At 41.1% G+C, this 21,600-nt stretch overlaps 1 protein-coding gene across 8 annotated transcripts in view; it reads right to left on the bottom strand.

The window, feature by feature from the left end:
• Positions 1 to 1,957: 1,957 nt before the first annotated feature.
• The window catches only part of LOC149842333 (TSL-kinase interacting protein 1-like), a 31,681-nt gene continuing 12,038 nt past the window's right edge, over positions 1,958 to 21,600 (bottom strand). For 6 of the 8 annotated variants that reach the window (XM_089999067.1, XM_089999068.1, XM_089999070.1 and 3 more), the window contains 7 exons: positions 5,832 to 5,996; positions 5,531 to 5,757; positions 5,198 to 5,439; positions 4,619 to 5,045; positions 4,125 to 4,538; positions 2,621 to 2,728; positions 1,958 to 2,520 (listed from right to left, as the gene is read on the bottom strand). In XM_089999067.1, the coding sequence (XP_089855193.1) occupies positions 2,218 to 2,520; positions 2,621 to 2,728; positions 4,125 to 4,538; positions 4,619 to 5,045; positions 5,198 to 5,439; positions 5,531 to 5,757; positions 5,832 to 5,996 (1,886 nt within the window). In that variant the 3' untranslated portion in view covers positions 1,958 to 2,217. The remainder of the gene's footprint in view (positions 2,521 to 2,620; positions 2,729 to 4,124; positions 4,539 to 4,618; positions 5,046 to 5,197; positions 5,440 to 5,530; positions 5,758 to 5,831; positions 5,997 to 21,600) is intronic. The other 2 variants (XM_089999072.1, XM_089999071.1) reach the window with 2 other exon arrangements.

Genomic DNA, 21,600 nt, shown 5'->3' with positions numbered 1-21,600 from the left:
TCACCATATTTTTTGCCACAAAGCAGGTTCATTATTTATCCACGTGTCAAGCTTCAATTATATTTCATAATATGACAAATCAGTAAGTGGATAAGGTATTTGTTACTATGTTTCATTAGTAGGTGTTGGTGTAGGTATTATTGTCTTCATGACAGTCTCTTCAATCATCATTTTATAATCAATAATTAAAGAATTTCTTACAAAAATAAAATAAATAAATTGATGATTGACACTTATTGTTTGTAGAACAAATTAAGAGGCATATGAGAAGAGGATATTTTATCATGAATCCCAAATCAAGATCCATAAAATGTATAAGAATTATGATCAAAAGTGAAATCAAGTAACATGCCTAAAAAAAAATGCAATGCATAGGATAAATAGGCATGTCTAAAAGTAAAACAAAATTTAGAAAGAGAATACAAAAAATATGTGCTTACCAAAAGAGAGAATGCCAAAATAACATAAACAAGTATAATATAAAGCAATTTTTAGAGTTGTACATTTATGTATTTATTTAACAAAAAAAAGAATACCAAAATAATTTATTCATAAAAAAATGGATTCATGACAAAAAATTTAAAAAATAACTATTTTAGCCAATAGCGATGTGCTTACCAGAATATCTCATTGTCGATGATGTCCTAGACGCTAAAAAAATCATTGATGAAGTGTCATCGAAAATACTCATTGAAAACTAATCACCAAAAATAGGCGCTGAAAAATGTAAAAAAAAAAAATTGCCAGAGGTAACATGGTGGGGCTAAAGGGATTGGGGGGCACAAACAAAGCACTAAAATACGAATATGAGCCCTAAAATGCGAATCATCACTTTTTAAATAAATATCAAAGCATCGTATTTAATGCTAGTACAAACATTCACAAAAAATGAAGAGGTTCACATTTAAGTCTTCAAAACATTTATGAATCTAATGTCCAATGTGTGAATGTTAAGAAAGACCGCAAACGAAGCACAAGATCCACATATACTATATTTGGAAATGTAAGCATACAATTGTGAATCTCATCAAAGAGTATTTACTTAACAAAGGCTCACAGGTTATAATTGTGAAGTACGCATATTTGGGAGAAAATTCACATATTTATGAGGAAAAGTGCATATTTGAAAGAAAATTCACATATATAGAAGAAATTTGCTTGTGTGAAGGGTAAAAAAAGTCCCTTTAAAGCTAAAAATTTATAAAGTTTCTTGGTTTTAGTTACAAAAAGTTTGCATATTTAGTAATGCAAACTTTGTACTATGTATGTGAAGTTTTGAAACATTTTAGTTAAAAAAATTTGTAAATTTGGTCATGCAAACTTCGTACAATACATGTGAATTTAGTGAAATATTTACGAAGTTGCAACAAGTTTCAGTTTCAAGAAGTTCACAAGTTTGGTCATGCGAACATCGTGAGGTCAGCAAAAAAAAATGTGTATCTACCTTTTAGTGAAAGTTTGTGATAATCAAGAAGTGTACCAATATATCGCGCGAACCTGAAAAAACTCCTTGTGTAAAGAAACCTGAAAAAACTCGCTTGTGTAAAGAGTAAAATAGTCCTTTTATCAGACAGACTTTAAAAAATTGTAAAGCATTTTTGAAAAAATGCATCATTTTTGTAGTACAGAACAGTCATTTTCTGAACTATTATTATCCAGTCAAATCCAATAAGATTAAGAGGGCGCATGTGGAACGAATCTCAAGTGCCCTATGATTGACCTAGCTGTCTTGGGCTCGATGTAGAAAGGTTGTTTTGTCTTCAGCTTTGGTTATCAATTTGATCATAGCTCAAGTTTAGTTTGTTACTTCCCGTGTACAGCCTTTAGAACGTCCCCACAACGTAGCTGTCAGTCCAAAGACAAATTTCATGGCTTTAACCAACAGAACAAGACCCAAAAACCAAAGAAAACAAACTGGTTTTTAGGATGAATGTTTCAAATGAAAGTTAAACCAATTCAAGGAATTGTGAAATTGGGTTTATCACTGCCTTTTCACATGCTTATTTCAACTTAAACCCTTTAGTTGTTAACCACATTGATCTGTACATTTTGGGAGAACAAGAACTTTCTTTCCTTTCTTCTTTCCCAAGGACTAAATAACAATGTATACATATCTGCACGGACGGACATGGTGAGAGCTGAAGTAATTTTCTATCCTGAAAAACTGAACTACATTTTCTTTGCCTGAATGAGCTGGAAGATAAGAGATTGGTTCAGTCAGGTCCCAAGAGAAATTGCATCGGTCAACTTACTCCCGGGATTGTCAGAAATCTTTGGTTTACTCTGATCTAATATTACAGGATTCCCCAACGCCACGTTGTTAGGCATTTGAGACTGAGCTCCTTCACATGATGAGACCGCCCTCTTCTCTGCACCAAAAAAAGAGCAACTCTGAAAGGCATCCAGACTGCTAGCAATGAGGCCACTGAGGCTATTCATACTGTCTGAGTTCAACAAACACTGGTTCTGGAACCTTGACGATGAAAAACCAAAGTCTAGCATGCATCCTAACGAATCAGGCTGCACAGAGACAAGATGGACCAAGGAATTAGAGCAGTTATTTTGATGCTTTGCAGGCTGTAACTCATTCATTAAAATTGAAAAGAAAAGATGCACAAACCCAATAAATATCTGAGATGCCAAAGTTCTTTTCACTTCCTTGGTTTTGTTTCATGTTCTGCACATCAGCTTCAACATCTTCAGAAGGGTGTTCTGTTCCATTGAACTCCTGCAAAATGAAAAAAATAAAGAGAGCGAAAAAAAAGTGATAAACTAGACAGCAGGCATGATGGTATAGCAGCAAAAAACCCTCAGTATTTAGGGCACGTTTAGAAAGTGAGGAAGTGTCACTTTCTCATGGAAACGCATACTTTGTAATATAAGCTCCAAAACTAGGCAATTGGATCAATTCCAAAGTCAATGGAAAAACAGATCTCAATCAAAAGGTAATTTTTATGAGTCCTGAAGTGCAGCTTCAGTTCTCACAAAAAATTTTGCTCTCTCGCCCCGCCCACCACCCATCACCTTGATCTCTCTGCATCAACCACTTTCAAACAAGTTGGATATGGGCATTACCACAGATCCTAACAAACCCATAAAAGACAAACAAACCCATAAAAGACGGCTAGAATTTATAATCAACCCCATTTGGATTTGGATTGCATCCATTTAATTCCATCAAATCATAAGCTCTCTCTCTCTCTCTCTCTCTCTCTCTCTCTCTCTCTCTCTCTCTCTCTCTCTCTCTCTCTCTCACACACACACACACACCTTGATCTCCCCAGAATCAACCACTTTCAAACAAGTTGGAACTGGGCATTACCACAGAGTCTAACAAACCCATACAAGACATAGCTGGAATTTCTAATCAACCCCATTTGGATTTGGATCCCATCCATTTAAATCCATCAAATCATAGGCTACCATCAGAAGATATACAAATCCAATAATTTTTAGATTTGAACCCAAGATCAAATCCAATTGAAAGGACCATGTCTATATTAAATCCTGTTCTTTATTACGTAAAACAAACATGACAAATTTGATTATGTCCCCTTTAATACAATACAAAACAAACATAACGAACTAACCCAAACAATTTTATCTACTATAATTTATTTTCATCTGTGAAAATGAATCCCTCTTTCTAAATGTGACCTTGGAGAAAGCAAAACATAAATATCATTCTGACACTATGTAACAGGGATTCAGCTAGCAGGGTGCCGCACCGCATCGACGCGGGTGCGGTCAACCCGACCTTGGGTGCATTGACCACACCCAGGGTCATTTCGGTCCATTTTTTGGATTTTTTTTTTAAATTGCCCTATGAAATGGGCTGCGGAATTTTAAAAAAAATCTTGGGGGGGAGGGGCGCTGCCCCTGCCCCCCTATAACCCCCCGCCCACTGACCGTGCAGCGGGACCCGCGTCGGGGGGAACCCCGACCTCTCTCTCTCTCTCTCTCTCTCTCTCTATATATATATATATATATATATATATATATATATATATATACACATTTTAGCCCCTGCCGCACCCCCGCACCCAAGGTTTTTGAAAGTGCCGCACCCCCGCCCCCGCACCCATGTGACAGTTCTGACATCTCTTTCAACTTCATTAACATACCTGAACCAATTCAGCATATCCTGTTGTATTTGAAAAGATATCCTGGTCACACTTCTCTATCGAAGCATTTCTGTATGAATGACATGCATTATCCTGTGAACGATTATCCTTCTGAAAAGAAAATGCATCACGTGTATCCTCTGCATCCCAAAGGGATGAATTCCAAACGTTAGTTGAAACACCAGTAGCATTTTGATGTCGGGATATATGTGTTGCTATTGCTGCATCAAATGAATCAGAACAAAATGGTGTCTGCTGAAGACACACACTGCTGGTGGCAGCACTTTGTGCTACAACAACGGCATCTGTAGCATTTGATGCTTCAGATAGAAAATCACCCATGATGTAATTGGTGAGGCTATCCGCCCACTCTGCTGTTGCCAAAGTGGCTCCACCACCTGCCGGCATGTTATCCTGAATAACGGTTGAGACAAACCATAGAATGTCAAAGCACTTACAACGGCACTATAACAGCACATGGAAAGACACCATACCGTATTTTGAAAGAGATTCCGCAGAAATCCATCCGTGCTGTCTTCACCAAGTGAGGGTGTTGGTGGATTCTCTGATGGTGTCTGAAGGTTCTTGAAAGATGTGACCGCTGTAGGATGCTTACTGTTATCAATAGAGCAGCTATCTGAAGAGCCATGGTTCTTGGCGGCATGACCAAAATGGGAATTGTCACGCTTTGATTCACTCAAAGAAATGCTAATTGACGTATTTATATTTGCACCTGCTGAACCATTTTCATTCATTGCTCGACCTTCTTCATGAGCAAAAGGTGGCATTTGATTCATAGAAGTGAAGTTTGTGTCCATGGTCAGATTTTCTTTGTCAGAATGCAAGCACACACCCAAATGATGAAATGATGATTGCCCAAAGGATCCGTGATCAGGCACTGTGCTAGAAAACCATCCATACCTTAAAAGAGAAGGATCAAAGTCAGAGAGCTTGATAATTCTTAGTAATTCCTTTTCAACAATTAAAAAAGGTAGAGCAATATCTCTTTAAGATCACCTACTGCTTTGATGAAGAAGATAATCCTCAAATTCACAATCCTATGAAATACAAACCTTAAACGAAAAACAGCTGGGCTTCCAAGATCTGAATACACATCTGCAGCACTAACAAAGGAGTCCCCCAGAGTCCATCTCTGATGACCTGCAATATTTCCTTGATGAACAGCATATGGGAAGAGTATGAGCTCCCCTGATGCTATGCTTGAGTTGCCCCATTTGCGAGTTAAATGCTCTATTATTGAGGATATCTTCTTTCGAGCTCCAACAGTGAGTTCTAAGTGTGGATTGTGGTCATCCTACAGGATGTGCAAAAAACACGTGAACATGAAAGAATCCAGTACAACAAACAACTAAATAAAGTTCCAGACCTTTTCCAATTTTAATTACCTTCTCCATTCCTTTCAGCGTACGGTCATCTATTGGGAATAGCTGCAATTTCAATTTGGGGTCTTTTGACAATAGTCCAGTACCTTGCGCTGGTTCAGATGGATTCATGATATGTCTCTGTAGAACATCAACTCCCATAATCTCACAAAACTGTGCTGTGGCCGATCCACAGTGTAGTGTTGTGTGCCTATGCCTATCTGTGTTCTCAAGTTGGATATTCCTGCGCTCTGAATAAGATGCTACAAACTCAGCTTCGGCACTTCATTGTGTCCAACGTTGTTCACTATGTTCAAGATCTTACCTTCAGAAGAGGAAGATGGCTTGCAGGGTAGCTCGCCCAGAAGTCCATCCGAGAGAAATCTATTATTGGTGCGCTCCAAGTGTGCAGCAGCATCAGCAACCAATGACACTCCAGCAATTGCAGCTTTCTCCCATCTCTTGTACTCGCTTGATGAAATAGAACCTACTAAACATCGATACACAATATTTTGCACAACAGGTTAGACTAATTAGAAATGATGAAGATGACAGAGGTAAAAGAAATCAGCAATCAAAATGTATGACACCAGTATAATAAATCATCAACCAAAATGTTCTAAGCATAAAAAATTCAGAAATGGAAATGTCATACCAGCACTGAAAATAAACTAAAAGTTACAATACAAAAACAATGTATGTGTATTGATGCAGGTTCAAAACAACTAGGTCCTAAACCAATGAAAACCATCTTAAAATGAAACATGATTGTTGAAGAGAGACAATTTTATCCAAACACAGTTGACTAGCACAAGGATGTTTGAATCCCTACATGAAACTATGGAAAAACTTGTAACAGGGCATTTTTGGACTTCCTTGTATTGTCATTAGAATAATAAAAAAGGAGAGACAGGTCTGCTGCATTAGCTCCCTTGTTTCCCTCATTTCTTCTTCTTCTTCTTCCCTTCATCTTCTCTCTTGTTCTATCTTCCATTCTGCCTTCTGTAACGTTTTTTCAGGTACAGAAACCTTTATTTAAGATGGTATCAAAGCCAATAGAACAAGGAAGACCAGGTCAAACTTACTGCTAGTTGACGTCAGCTGCTGACATCACATGTAGCCTTAGGAGAAGATTTGGTATTTGGGTATGGTAGCTTCCACCGATTTGGCATTTTTCAAGGTTCATATGATTTTTCAGTATTTTTGGTGAAAGGTTTGGGAACTATGTATTTTTCAACTATTTTCTTGTGGTTGAAGTATGAGATTTTCTTGATTTCTGGAGATTAGAGAGTTATAACCTCTGATACGGTCGAGTTTGTTTGCTTTCACATGTTGGAGTGTGTGAAAACCCAAGGAATGAAATTATTTGGTGTGGTGTTTAGTGACTGAAGGAGTTCTTGGTGCTCTTGAGGTGACAGCAGCCCCAAATGAAGGGAAAACCACATGGAGCAATGGATGTGAATGGTGTGGTAAAGGCAGTGTTTGAAACCCTAGAATCCACACTAGGGTAGTGAAAGTGCATTGGTGTTGACATAAGGTCATACTTGAGAAACCCTAAAATGGTGTCTAGAGGTGAAGTATATGCATAACCCTAGAATCCATACTAGGCTAGTAAAAGGGTATTACTGTTGGAATCTTAAAAGGATTAGATAGTAAGGTCATGGATACCCCTAAAGAAAAGTCAATCACGGCTAGTGGAGAAGCATCAAAGTGGAACCAAAACCCCAAATAGAGGATAATTTGTTAAAATGTAAAATTGTACATATATGTATATATAATAATATTATATTATTATATATATATATATAAATACATTTTTCATTTCTTTCATTTCTGTAATTTTTTTCCTTTATTTTTATTTTTTGTCTTTATGTCATCTAGTTCAGTTTGAACTAGAATGACTGTTGCTACTCAAGTCCTGTCCAGACTTGACTAGCAATAGAGCTGTTGGACTGACACATTCCAACAGCTCTTAATAGAGCTGTTGGACTGTGCCCAACAGCTCTATTGAGTCCTCTTTCAGCTGTGTATATAAAGGGGTGCAGCCCCTCTTGTATTTTACTCCAATGCTTCTTAAGCAATTGGTTTTTCATATCAATAAAGAATACATTTTTATTTTTATTTTGTTTCCAGTTATACCCTTTTTAAGGGTTATGCTTTAGTGTCATTCTTGACACTTGCTCTTGTTAATCTAAGCTCGTGTTTCGAAGATCCCCATTTCATTTCATGGTATCAGAGCCGCAGAAGTACTAAATCTTGAGGAAAATCTGCCTCGGTTTCCGTGCCCGTTTGCAAAAGTGTTCGCCACTTGAAGAGAAGTGTTTTATCACTTCATTGGAGAAGATTTCACATCTTGTTGTATTGTTTTTTTTTTTCTTTCTTTTTCATTTTCCTTCTTGTTTCTCTTCTATCCCTATTCTTTCTCTCCTTGTAATCGATGGATGACAATGATAAAGTCACCATCATGCCTATGAAACTAAGTGATACGAACTATGTAACATGGGCTTCAATCATGAAGCACCATATATGGGGAAAAGGCTTATGGGGGATTGTGGATGGTTCTGATTCGGAACCTAAGCTATCTCTTACTAAAAAGGAGGGAGATAAAGAGGTCCCTCTATCGGAAGAAGAGAAAATCAAGGCTATTGCCTCATACGAGAAGAAATGGAAAGAATGGAGAATATCTCATGCGAAGATAATGTCATGGCTTATCAATAGCGTTGACATTAAAAAATGCTCAAGTCTTGCCAAATTTGATCATGCTGATAAGGCATGGGAATACCTTAAGAATATGTATTCCCTTAAAGATATTGCACGTGTGCAACCTCAAAGAAAAAGTTCGAATGATGACACAAGGAGACAAAACTATTCGTGAATATTACAATGGGTTGTCCGAACTTTAGGAAGAACTTTCCCTTTTAGAACCAAAGTGGCATTGTGCCGAAGACATCGAGCTTCGTCAGAAACAACTCAATGCTGAACATTTTTACCAGTTTATCACTGGATTAAGGCCGGAATTTGAAACAACTAAATCGGCCCTACTTCACCGGGGAAAAATTCCTTCTATTGTTGAAACTATTGAAGAGTTAACAATGGAAGAAAATCGTCTCCGGAAAGGTTCTTTAAAAATTGAAGATGATTCCGTTTTAGCCGTATCTAGACCAGGGAATCATGTTCAATCATATAGGCCTCCTCACTTTAACCGACAAAATGGTGACTATGATAAGAAGAAAGTTATTTGTCATCACTGTCATGAACCGGGACACTACAGGCCACAATGTCCCAAACTTAAGGAGCTGAGAGAAAAAAGAGCTGCAATTGCTGGATCGGAGCCTAAAGATCAGGATGCACCAGTTTCCCTGGCCCAACTAATGGAGATTTTTCAGCCTCTCATCAAAGGTGCCTCTTCCTCATTTGAAGCTTCAACCGGCGCAGCAGCCTCATCTTTTTCTGATCTAGGTAAAATTTCTTGGCTTCTTGACTCTGGTGCATCTTTTCATATGACCCCAAATAATCAAAGTCTATCCAAATGTGTTAAAAATAAAACAAGTGTGTCAAAGGTCTTTACTGCTGATGGGACTTCTCTTGAAATAGAAGAAATAGGAAATTTTGAAAAAATTTATAAAACAAAAAAAAAAAATATTCTAGAAATTAGACATGTTCCCAAATTAAATTTAAATCTTTTATCTGTATCTCAAATTTCTGATTATGGGTGTAATATTTCTTTTTCTTCTCATGGTTGTTGGGTACAGGATCGTCAGTCAGGCAAGCTGATTGGGGAAGGCCATAGAGAAGGAGGACTCTATTACATGGATTTTTTGGAAATGCCGAAGAAAGCTTTTTGTTATAATATTCAAAAAATAGAGTTGGAACTGTGGCATAAGAGACTTGGTCACCCACATATAGCCAAAATCCAACATTTTCCAAATCTAGGGAAATTTTGTAACTCTGAATCATTTGATTGTAAAGATTGTATTCTCGGCAAAATGAAAAGATTACCATTTCAGAACAGAACATTTTTCTCTTCAAGACCACTTGAATTAATACACTCGGATGTTTGGGGTCCTGCACCAGTAATTTCTAAAGGAGGATTTGTTTACTATGTTATTTTTGTCGATGATTTCTCCTGACATACGTGGATGTACTTTCTCAAACATAAGTCTGAAGTATTTTCATACTTTCAAACTTTTCATAATATGGTTAAAAACAAGTTTCAAAATGATATTACTATTTTTCGCACAGATTCAGGGGGAGAGTTTTTATCCACAGATTTTCAAAATTATCTTAAATTGCATGGCATCACACATCAAAGATCTTGTCCTTATACACCTCAACAAAATGGACTGGCAGAACGAAAACATCGCCATATTATAGAAACCACTAGGACTTTATTAATAGCAAATCAAGTCCCGAAAGACTTTTGGGCAGAAGCTGCCTTAACTGTCACCTATCTCATTAATAGGATGCCATCTTCTTCGTTACAAAATATCACTCCCATTGAAAAACTTATGAATATTTCTCCAGACTACTCTAGACTAAGAATATTTGGGTGCAAATGTTTCATATTTACTGACAAAAATGATAAACTTTCCCCTCGTGCGATTCCCTGTGCCTTTTTAGGATATGCTGAAAACCAGAAAGGTTATAGATGTTTTGACTTCAAAAATAATAAACTATATGTGTCTAGAAATGTTTCCTTTCTTGAAAAGGAGAGCTTCTTTGATTTTAGAAAATTAAAAGACGTCACTGAGTACTCCTTTTTGCTAGATCTAACATCAACATCTGATGAATATGACCTTGACTGTAACTTTGATGATGATCAAAGAATTATTGATCTTAATGTTGAAAATGAAGAAGTTCATAGAGATACTAGTATTCAATATTCCAGGCGACAAGAGTCTAATCCTCCATGTGCACTTGAGAAATATTCTAACATTCCAACTAGACAATCAACCTGAATCTCGAGGCCTCCAGGAAAGTTTGTATCATACGAGTCTTTCTCACCCACATATAGGGCAGTTATTGCATTAATTCACTCATATGAAGAACCATCCACATATTTTCAAGCAAAAAATGATATCAAATGGATAGAAGCCATGAAAGCTGAATTAGATGCACTTGAAAAGGCTTCTACATGGAATATTCAAGATCTTCCTCCAGGGAAGAAAACTATAGGATGTCGATGGGTTTATAAAATTAAAACCAAGAGTGATGGTACTCTTGAAAGATATAAAGCCCGTTTAGTAGCCAAAGGTTATGCCCAAGAATATGGGATTGATTATGAAGAAACCTTTGCTCCGGTGGCTCGTATGACAATTGTCCGAACCTTAATTGCCTTAGCTTCTATCAAAAAATGGTCTATTTTTCAAATGGATGTCAAAAATGTTTTTTTAAATGGAAAGCTAGTTGAAGAAGTATATATGGAACCACCTCCTGGTCTAAGTATTCCTAAGGGTAAAGTCCTTCGCTTAGAAAAAACTCTTTATGGACTTAAACAAGCACCAAAAGCTTGGTATGATAGGTTTAGTCGTGTTATGATTGATATTGGTTTTCAATTCTGTTTAACTGACACTGCTTTGTTTATTAAGAATTCTGATGCAGGGATCATTGTGCTTCTTCTCTATGTGGATGATATGATCATCACCGGAAGCGATAAACAGGGAGTTGAAACAATCAAAACACTTCTTAAATCTCATTTTGAAATGACTGATTTGGGTTTGTTGAGATATTTTTTAGGCATTGAAGTTGCTTATTCTCCTAGAGGATATTTATTATCTCAGACTAAATTTGCTTTTGATATTGTTTTCAGGTCTGGTATTACTGATGATAAGAAAGTCGACACTCCAGAAGTTGTTAATGTTAAAATGAAGATTGATGATGGAGAACTTCTTGCAGACCCTACTCCTTACAGACAGCTTGTCGGGGCACTTTCCTATCTATCCATTACCAGACCAGATATAGCACATGCTGTTCATACAGCAAGTCAATTTCAACATGCTCCTACTTCTGTTCATATGGGAGCAGTCATGCGTATTATCAGATACATCAAGTCCTCTCTTTCACGAGGACTTTTCTTATCTTCCTCATCTTCTCTTGATTTAATTGCATATACTGATGCTGATTGGGGAGGTGATCCCAATAACAGACACTCAACCACTGGCTTTTGTGTCTTTTTAAGGGAATCATTAATCTCGTAGAGGTGTAAAAAGCAGCAGAAGGTATCTCTCTCATCCACCGAAGCTGAATACAGAGCCATGGCAACCACGACCATGGAAGTAGTTTGGCTCCGACGACTGCTTGCTGACATGGGAGTTGAAGCAACAAAAGCTTCACAAATGTGTTGTGACAACAAAAGTGCGATCTATATTGTCAGTAACAGAACATTCCACGAACGCACCAAACACATCGAAATGGATTGTCACTACGTCAGAGAGGAATATCTACACGGGATAATTGATCTGCCATATGTCACTTCAGAATATCAGTTAGCAGACTTCTTTACAAAGCCTCTTGCTGCTCCCCGATTTCACTTTCTCTTAGACAAACTTTCGCTCATTGTACCGTAAGTTTGAGGGGGAGTGTTAAAATGTAAAATTGTACATATATGTATATATAATAATATTATATTATTATATATATATAAATACATTTTTCATTTCTTTCATTTCTGTAATTTTTTTTCTTTATTTTTGTTTTTTGTCTTTATGTCATCTAGTTCAGTTTGAACTAGAATGACTGTTGCTAGTCAAGTCCTGTCCAGACTTGACTAGCAATAGAGTTGTTGGACTGTGCCCAACAGCTCTATTGAGTCCTCTTTCAGCTGTGTATATAAAGGGGTGCAGCCCCTCTTGTATTTTACTCCAATGCTTCTTAAGCAATTGGTTTTTCATATCAATAAAGAATACATTTTTATTTTTATTTTGTTTCCAGTTATACCCTTTTTAAGGGTTATGCTTTAGTGTCATTCTTGACACTTGCTCTTGTTAATCTAAGCTCGTGTTTCGAAGATCCCCATTTCATTTCATAATTAACTACCAACAATAGCTGAAGTTTCCAAATCACCAAAGTTAAATTCAATTGAAAAACTATGAGGCATGGTCCCAGTCCATCAAGATATCGATTGGTGCTAGAAGGAAGCTCAGGTACATTACGGAAGTATGAAGAAACCTGAGGAAGGTGATATGTGAAAACCTTTGGTTTCACTTCTTAAATATTCCAACTACTTCAATTGGAAGCATGAAAACTACCTTATCATGACATGATTTTCTAATATATGAAACCATCAATTGGTGAAACATTCATGGGTTGTGAGACTGCCAAAGAAGTGTGGGTATGCATACTGGAAGAAAACAAATGTGGTGAAGTGTGACATCATCGATAAAAAGAGTAGATGTAAGCAAGGCCGTGTCATTACTAAGTGAATACTACAACGAACTAAGGAAGTTGTGGGAGTAACTAAGTTGTCATGAAAGAGTAAAATGCTCACATTGTGTGAAGGTGCAATGAGAAGAATATAGGAGAAAAAATATGCTTGAGTTTTTGTATGGCCTTGATAGTGAATACGAACATGTGAAGTTGAATATCAAGGGTAGAGAGGAATAACCACCCATTGGGACCGTGTATATCCACCGACAAAGAGAAGAGGATCAATAAAATTACGATGACTACTAATGAACCAAGCATAGAGCAATCCTCCTTTCTTGGAGATCATACTTCTCCTAACATTTAAAGTTTAAATTGAGACAGGCAAGGGGAGTGGTGACATGAGCACGAGGGGACATGGTAGGAGTCATTCAAACATAGATGAGAAAGACAAATTGAGGTGCACTCACAGTAGGAAAAGTAGACATAGTAGAAACTAGTGTTTGGATCTAAAGGCGAGACCAACATTCCAGAGCAAGCAAAGGAAAAAGAATTGGAGCACAAAGATGAGAGTTGTAAATTGACTTAAAGACCCTCCACCTTCGATTTCCACTATCTCATATCATGCACGACGAGATATCGATGCTTCTATACAACTTGCTTCTAGTGGACGGGTAATAGACTATGATGAGACCAACCACATGACTAGTATGAGATTGTTAATCACTTATTATGATACTTCTGATCCTATCAAGGACCTGAAATTGACATGTGTCTCCAACTCTCCATTTCCAATTCTTGAGAAACGAACTATTTACGCCCATTGTCTCCCTTTTATTATGTACTTCACACCCCATTCCTGTCAATTTTCTATCAAATAGAAATATTAGCAAAAAATATCAATTTTTCAGTGGCATTCTATCATTTTTATTGTTTTTTTTTCAAAACTTGAAGATGGCAGAGTTTTTGGTCGTGAACATGAGGAGAATGGGACATACACTTTGAAGATACCACAAAGATTGATATCTAGTAGTGATCATGTATCATCTTAGTCAAAGTCCATTTTGTTTTTGCACTTGAGAGTAGAATACTTTCCCCTTTCAAAGTTGCAAATTTTGCACTCAAATGTAGTTAAGTCTAAACATGGTCATGTCATAAAATGTGATACCTGTTAGAAAGCTAACCAACATAGAACCACTTTCTCTATGAATCAGTCTAGGAGTACCTCTCCTTTTGAACTAGTTCACTGAAATGTATCAGGTCCTACCTCTTTAGTGTCCAACCTTGGATATAAATATTTTTTTCTTTTGTTGATGGCTTCTTAAAAATACCTACAATTTATATGTTAAAGTCTAAAGATGAAGCATGTTCTTTCCTGTCTATCACGAAATGGTTGCAAATCAAATATCAGGCATTTTTTAAGATATTGTGATCTGATAATGGGACAATATACATCCAGGAAAGTTCAAAACTACCTACAAGAACATGGCATTGAATCTCAAACTACCTATCCTAATATTTCCCAACAGAATGGGATGACAGAAAGGAAAAAATAGACGTCTCCGTAACTAGGACCCTGATGTTTGAAATGAATGTGTCTAAGGGGGATACTAGTCAAAGGGTGTACTAATTACAGCTTATCTCATAAACTGTACGCCATCAACCAACTTGAATGGGAGATCTCCCTTTAGTATATTAAAATTGTTATGTCTCGGGGATACTAGTCAAAGGGTGTGTACACTTATCTCATAAATCATATGCCCTCGAACAACTTGAATGGGAGATCACCCTTTAGTATATTAAAACCTTAATGAACCCCTTTTTCATCTTGCACCTAGGGTCTTCAAGTGTCTGAGACTCTGCTACATGCATACTCCCTCTATATATCGGGATAACCTTGATCCTAGAGACAAGAAGTTCATCTTCATTGAATATTCCTCAACCCAAAAAGAATATAGATGTTATGATCCTACTACCAAGAAAAGATTAATCTCAATCGATGTCACATTCTTTCAAAATGTGCAATATTATAGTACCCAAGAAGGAGGTGAAGGAGAGCAATTTAATGGGATAATAAGCAATCCTTTTATACCTTGTTTGCCAAGAGTGCCTCTTGAGAGTTCATTTCCTAATAATACCAACCCTGGATCTAAAGTTAGTAAGCCATATTATAGCAGTGAGAGAGGTATCTTTATGCCCTCAATGTCCATGGTGGAAGAGATTCTGACTCAAGGAACCTAGAAGATAGGCAACCTCAGGAACTTCAAATTTCCCCTCAACAAGAGGATGACCTAGACCTTAATATGGAAAATTAGTACTGGCCAAGGATATAATCATCTTACAGTTGTTGCTTTTCTTGGGTTTCACATCAAATCTTTGGAATGATATATATTTGTTAGTTTTGTTATTTTGATATATATTTTCCTATTTTATGTGCGTACATAGAGTGTTGCCACTTTGGAGTGGCATATTTGTACTTATTGTTTATTTGTTTGGTTTCCTTGACCTCGTCCCTATTAAGGCTTCTTATGTTAACACAAAGTTCCATGTGTTGCCCCATGTATTAGAGGTGAATTTGGGCCAAGAGTTGTGATGCAGGGCAGGATCCAATTGGGCACATCGTGCCACTCGATCCACCACACAGGGCAGATGAAAGACCCCGTGACTATGACTCACCTGCAGGGACGGAGCCACGACGCAGGGAGGTACCCCTGCGCACCTACGTCAGGCGTGGTGGAGCTCGCGCACCCCAGAACCAGCTGCAAAGAAGGACTGAACCGGATCGTGGGTCGGATCCAAATCTGGACCCACGACCCGGTCCAGTAAACACTCTTTAAAAGGCCTGTCTAGGGTTGCGTGAAGGATTATTTGAAGATTGAAACAGCCCAGCCGACTGCTTTTTCTGCAACTTTTCCTATTCTCTATTTTATTACTGTTTTCCCTTTAGATTTCCTTACTGTTTATTGCATATTCCCATTGTTTATTGAACATTTCTAAGTTAATAAAGAAGTTCAGCCACACCGATTCACGGTGGGCCATTAGTTTTCACTCCTCCTCCAACGCAGTTGCATCAAAGTGGTATCAGAGCCGGCGTTCCACCTTCATCAGCGGTATGGCTTTTGAGGCGGGAACCGATCCGGTACAAGGCGAAGCGCGTGAGGAGGCGAGCAGCGAAGACCCAATGCTGCGTGTCATGGAGGTGTTGACGAAAATACAGGAAAATGTGTCGCGTATCAGTCGGGACGTGGCAACCATATCACGGCGACTTGATGGGGTCGAAGGCCGAGTCGCTGCCCTTGAGTCGTCGGTGGATCCCTCTGCGACCTCAAGGCAAAGACTGGGGGTTGCGCTAGAGGTCGTAGCAGATGCAGCAGCAGTCCAACCGACGTCCTGTCAGCCCGACTGTGTTGCTGCCCAGCAACTAGCGTTCCCCCCTCCATTCCCAGGTTCGACAGCAACAGTGTCACGCGCAGTAGGTATCCCCCATCTGAACCAGGAAGATAGGGCAGGGCAACCCCACGTCGTGGGTGCAGTTTTGCCCTGGCCTCGAGCCATGGGGGCTATGCCGCCGGCAGGGCTGGGCCTGCAAGAACCCAGCGTCACGCCGGGTCCTGCCGCAGGTTTGGGTCCGAGTGCACCCCAGACCAGGGCTCGGTTTCCTGTGGGTCTACCGCAGGTCGGGTTGGGTCCGCAAGAACCCAGCAGCACGCAGGACCCCGCTGCAAGCCCCAGCGCAGCGGCCCGACCCGGGAAAGAATTGTTTCTCCCTCCTGATCCCGCGCACAGAGGCATTGCGATGACCAACCAACGGGTGGAACCTGGCGGACCCGTGTGGATGGGCCCGAACCCGAGAGGGTCCGGGCCGGAACAGTTTTCAGCAGGACCCAGGCCTGGATCTCGAGGACCATCCTTTGGGTCCCTGGGAGCGGGTCCGGGATCCGAAACCCCTTACCCAGCCAATCCAATTGGGTTTGGTGCGCGGTTCATCCCGACTCAAACCCAACCCATTAATTTCGAACCCCAAAATGAATCCAGTACCGACCCAGACCCATATCGGACCCGGACGGAGCTCCAGTTTGGATTTGAGCCGGGTCAGAACCAGACCCATAATCTCTTGGATCGAGGATCGAGTTCAGACCAAGCCTATTATCCCCAAAACTCGAACCTCGATCCTTCCCATCCATATCTGGGTCCGACGAATAGTGTAGGAGTGGGCCCGATTCACATCCCATCGGGCGAGTCAACCCATCCATATACCCACCAAGCCCCATACCCAAACCCAAACCAACCGGTTTACCCAAACCTGACCCAAAACCCAACCCAATATCCGGCCCAACACCATACTCCTAACCCACAACCATATTATACCCATTCTACCCGTCCGGAACCAGAACCTCAACCGAACCCTCCCCCGAACCTGGGACTTCCCGTCATTCCAGTACCACAATACCGACCGCAGATGGTGCCTGCCCACGGGCAAACCCGACCGAGGCAATGTCAGCAGGAACCGGCGCGCCCCGACCGCCGACCCCCCATCGGGAGAGTTCGACAACACCAGCATCCCGGCGAACAATACCGCCATATGGGCAATGAAGCAGCTTGGGACAACGACATTTTCTGGAACGAGCATCCTGCAAGAATGGTGGAGCCGCGACAACAGAGACCACCAGACCACTCTTCCACCTATGGCGTGAAATTGGATCTTCCGGAGTTTGCGGGGCGATTCGACGCGGAGCAGTTTTTTGGCTGGTCTTATGCAGTGCAGTTCTTCTTCGATTATCACACAGTTGCTGAAGATCGTCGTGTCTCGTTAGCTTCTACACGATTGAGAGGCCTAGCACAGACATGGTGGGTGGAGCTACAACGATCAAGGGAGCGGCAGGGATTAGAGCGCGTACAGTCGTGGGAAGAAATGCAAAGACTGATGCAGTCAAAGTTCGTGCCTTCGGATCACGCCGAGCGAGCCTACAAGGAATACCTAACCCTGCGCCAAGGTTCCCGAACTGTAGCAGAGTACACCGCGGAGTTCCATCGTCTTTCCCTACGTGTGCAGATCGAGGAAACAGCTCGTCAGCAGGTCACGAGGTACATTTCGGGTCTCCGCCCTGCTATCTCTGATGATTTTAGTTGTGTCACAGTCGAAATATTAGATCAAGCCAGCAGTTATGCCATGAACATCGAGGACAAGCTGAAGCGGAGGCAGGAATATCGGACGACCCGTAGTGAGCCCCCCAGCCGACCCAAGCCGAGTTTCCCAACCAGGGGAGCAAGCTCCCCTAGTGATTCAAAACCTAGGATCGACCTTAGCAAATCTGACCAGTCAGGTCCAGCTTTCCACACCCGGTCCAAGACCAAACCTACTGAGTCGACCCTTCGTTGCTTTAGGTGTCAAGAGTTAGGACATGTCGCGTCCAAGTGTCCGACCGTGAGCAAGAACACCCATCTGGTTGAAGGAATTGTCGAGTCCGCAAGTGAGAGTGATAGTGAGGACAATTCATTAGTTGAGGTTGAGGATGAGCGGGGAGTTATAGAGTTCGACGGCAACGTCGAAAGCTTGTTGTCCATCCGTCATGTGTTGACCACACCCCGAGAGTTGACCCCATCGAAATGGCTAAGGAATAACATTTTTAGGACCCGATGCAACTGTGAAGGTCACGCTTATGATATCATCATTGACACCGGAGCATGTGAGAACATGGTATCTGAGAGTGTGGTGTCTACCTTGAAACTCAACACCGAAAAGTTGTCCCAACCCTATAAGATGGCCTGGTTCAAGAAAGGAAATGAGGTTCCCATCACTCAGCGTTGCCTAGTCCGGTTTTCCATGGGGGAACACTACCACGATGAGGTGTGGTGTGATGTGGCCCCTATGCATGCGTGTCACATTCTTTTGGAACGTCTCTGGCAGTTTGATCGCCAGACCACTCACGATGGCCGCAAGAATACTTACTCTTTTATCTTTAATGGCCATAAGATCGTCCTTCTACCAATCCGGGAGACAGGTTTCCCCACAGTTGACAGACCCGAGCGAGTCCCCCGACTCGCAGGCCTCTCGTACCGGCTTTTCCTGGACCACTGCCAGGAAGATGGCTATTGTTATGCCCTGGTGGCTAAGCCAGTGATGAGTTCACCTGTGTCCATTCCCGCGGATGTTGCCCCTCTTCTCCAGGAATTCCGCGACGTTATGCCGGATGACCTTCCTGATGGATTACCTTCGACAAGGGTGGTTCAGCATGCCATTGATTTTGTGCCCGGGTCGAGTCTACCCAACCTTCCCGCTTATCGCATGAACCCCTCCGAACACACTGAGTTGTTAAGACAGGTTCAGGAATTACTGCAAAAGGGTTTCATTCGTGAGAGTGTTAGTCCTTGTGTCGTGCCTGCCTTACTCACTCCTAAGAAAGATGGGTCCATGCGCATGTGTGTCGATAGCCGTGCGATCAATCGCATCATAGTCAAATACCGTTTTCCCATTCCTCATTTAGATGATATGTTTGACATGTTATCCGGTGCCTCCATTTTCTCTAAAATTGATTTAAAAAGCGGATATCATCAGATTCGTATACGCGAGGGAGACGAGTGGAAAACAGCATTTAAGACACGTGATGGATTGTACGAGTGGTTAGTCATGTCGTTTGGGTTGTCTAATGCCCCCAGTACCTTCATGAACATGATGACCCAAGTCTTGCGTCCGTGTCTTGGGAAGTTTGTTGTCGTCTACTTTGACGACATCTTGGTCTATAGTTCTTCATTGTCTGATCATTTGAGTCACCTGCGTCAAGTCTTAGATATTTTGAGAAAGGAAAAATTGTATGCCAATGCCAAGAAGTGTGAGTTTATGACACCCAGTGTCGTGTTCTTAGGGTTTATTGTGTCTTCTGATGGCGTCAAGGCCGACCCTGCTAAAGTCCGAGCGATTGTCGATTGGCCTACCCCAAGGACTATAGGAGAGATCCGTAGTTTCCACGGGTTAGCCACCTTTTACCGACGTTTCGTGAGGAATTTTAGTACCCTTATGGCCCCCATCACGGAGTGCCTAAAAGGTACTAGCTTTCAGTGGACGCCAGCGGCTAGCAAAGCCTTTACGATCATCAAGGACAAAATGACCAGTGCCCCTGTCTTAGCCCTCCCCGATTTTAGTGCAGTCTTTGAGGTTGAATGTGATGCCTCTAAAGTGGGGATTGGCGCCGTCTTGAGCCAGAATCGTAGGCCTGTCGCCTTCTTTAGCGAGAAGCTGACTCAGGCCAGGTGCCAATACTCCACTTACGATGTGGAGTTTTATGCCGTTGTACAAGCCCTTCGTTATTGGAGGCATTATCTCATTTATAAGGAATTTGTTTTGTACACGGATCATGAGGCATTGAAGTACCTGAACAGTCAGAAAAAGTTGAGTGTTCATCATGCCAAGTGGGTCAGCTTCTTGCAAGAGTACACCTTTTCGCTTCGACATCAATCGGGTACCCTGAACAAGGTGGCTGACGCTCTTAGTAGGAAGAACAGCCTGTTGATGACTATGTCGGTGCAGGTCATAGGTTTTGAACAATGCAAAGAGTTATACCATACGGACCCTGATTTTCATAAAGTCTGGGAAGGGTGCACCTCCTCCGCTCGCAACCTTGACCCCTGTTTTTGTATTCATAATGGTTACCTCTTCCGTGGTAACCAATTATGTGTACCCAATTTCTCCCTCAGGCTTCAGTTGATTTCCGAATTACATGAAGGAGGGTTAGCAGGGCATTTCGGGCATGATAAGACGTTCGCTCTCTTAGATGAACGATACTTTTGGCCCAAAATGCGCAAAGATGTTGTCAAGTTTATCCAAGGTTGTCATGTGTGTCAAGTGTCCAAGGGTCATCGTCAGAATAGTGGTCTGTACACCACGTTACCCATTCCTGAACGACCGTGGGAGCATGTGTCCATGGATTTTATCGTGGGCCTTCCCCGCACACCACGTCGTTTTGATTCAATTCTAGTAGTTGTTGACCGGTTCTCCAAAATGGCTATCTTTATTCCGTGCAAACGCACCACCGATGCCTCTTTAGTCGCTTCATATTATTTCAAAGATGTTGCCCGTTTCCACGGTCTACCTCACACAATCACTTCCGATCGCGACACGCGTTTTATGAGCCACTTTTGGAAATCGTTATGGGCCCTGTTGAAAACTAAGCTCCAGTTCAGTAGCGCGTATCACCCCCAGACTGATGGCCAAACCGAAGTCGTGAACCGCACCTTAGGAAATTTGTTACGGAGCTTAGTAGGCGAAAATGTCAAAACTTGGGATCTCGTTCTGCCTCAAGCCGAGTTCGCCTATAACAACTCCATTAACCGGTCCACTGGTAAATCTCCGTTCCAAGTAGTGTATGGTCGGTCTCCCACCCATGTCGTTGACCTCGCCCCTGTGTCAGATCTCTCAGCTCCAGCTCCGGATGCCTTTGATGCCGTTGAATATATGCGTGACATTCACAGACAAGTCTGGACCAAACTTGTTGAAAGCTACGAGACCTACAAAGCTTTCGTAGATCAGGGTCGTCGTGATGTCCATTTCGAGGTCGGTCAACTTGTTTGGGTGTACCTACGTCCAGAGCGTTTTCCCGTCGGTACCTATAGCAAATTAAGTCCTAAGAAGTATGGCCCCTTTTCGGATCCTCCAGCGGTTAGGTTCGAATGCTTACCTCCTTGAGTTGCCCGATGATTGGCATATTTCCCCTATTTTTAACGTGGCTGATCTATAT

Source organism: Nuphar pumila, chromosome 3, assembly GCF_984573655.1.
Source record: "Nuphar pumila chromosome 3, dmNupPumi1.hap1.1, whole genome shotgun sequence".
Classification (NCBI taxonomy): Eukaryota; Viridiplantae; Streptophyta; class Magnoliopsida; order Nymphaeales; family Nymphaeaceae; genus Nuphar; species Nuphar pumila.
This window is presented reverse-complemented; position numbering and strand designations above follow the sequence as displayed.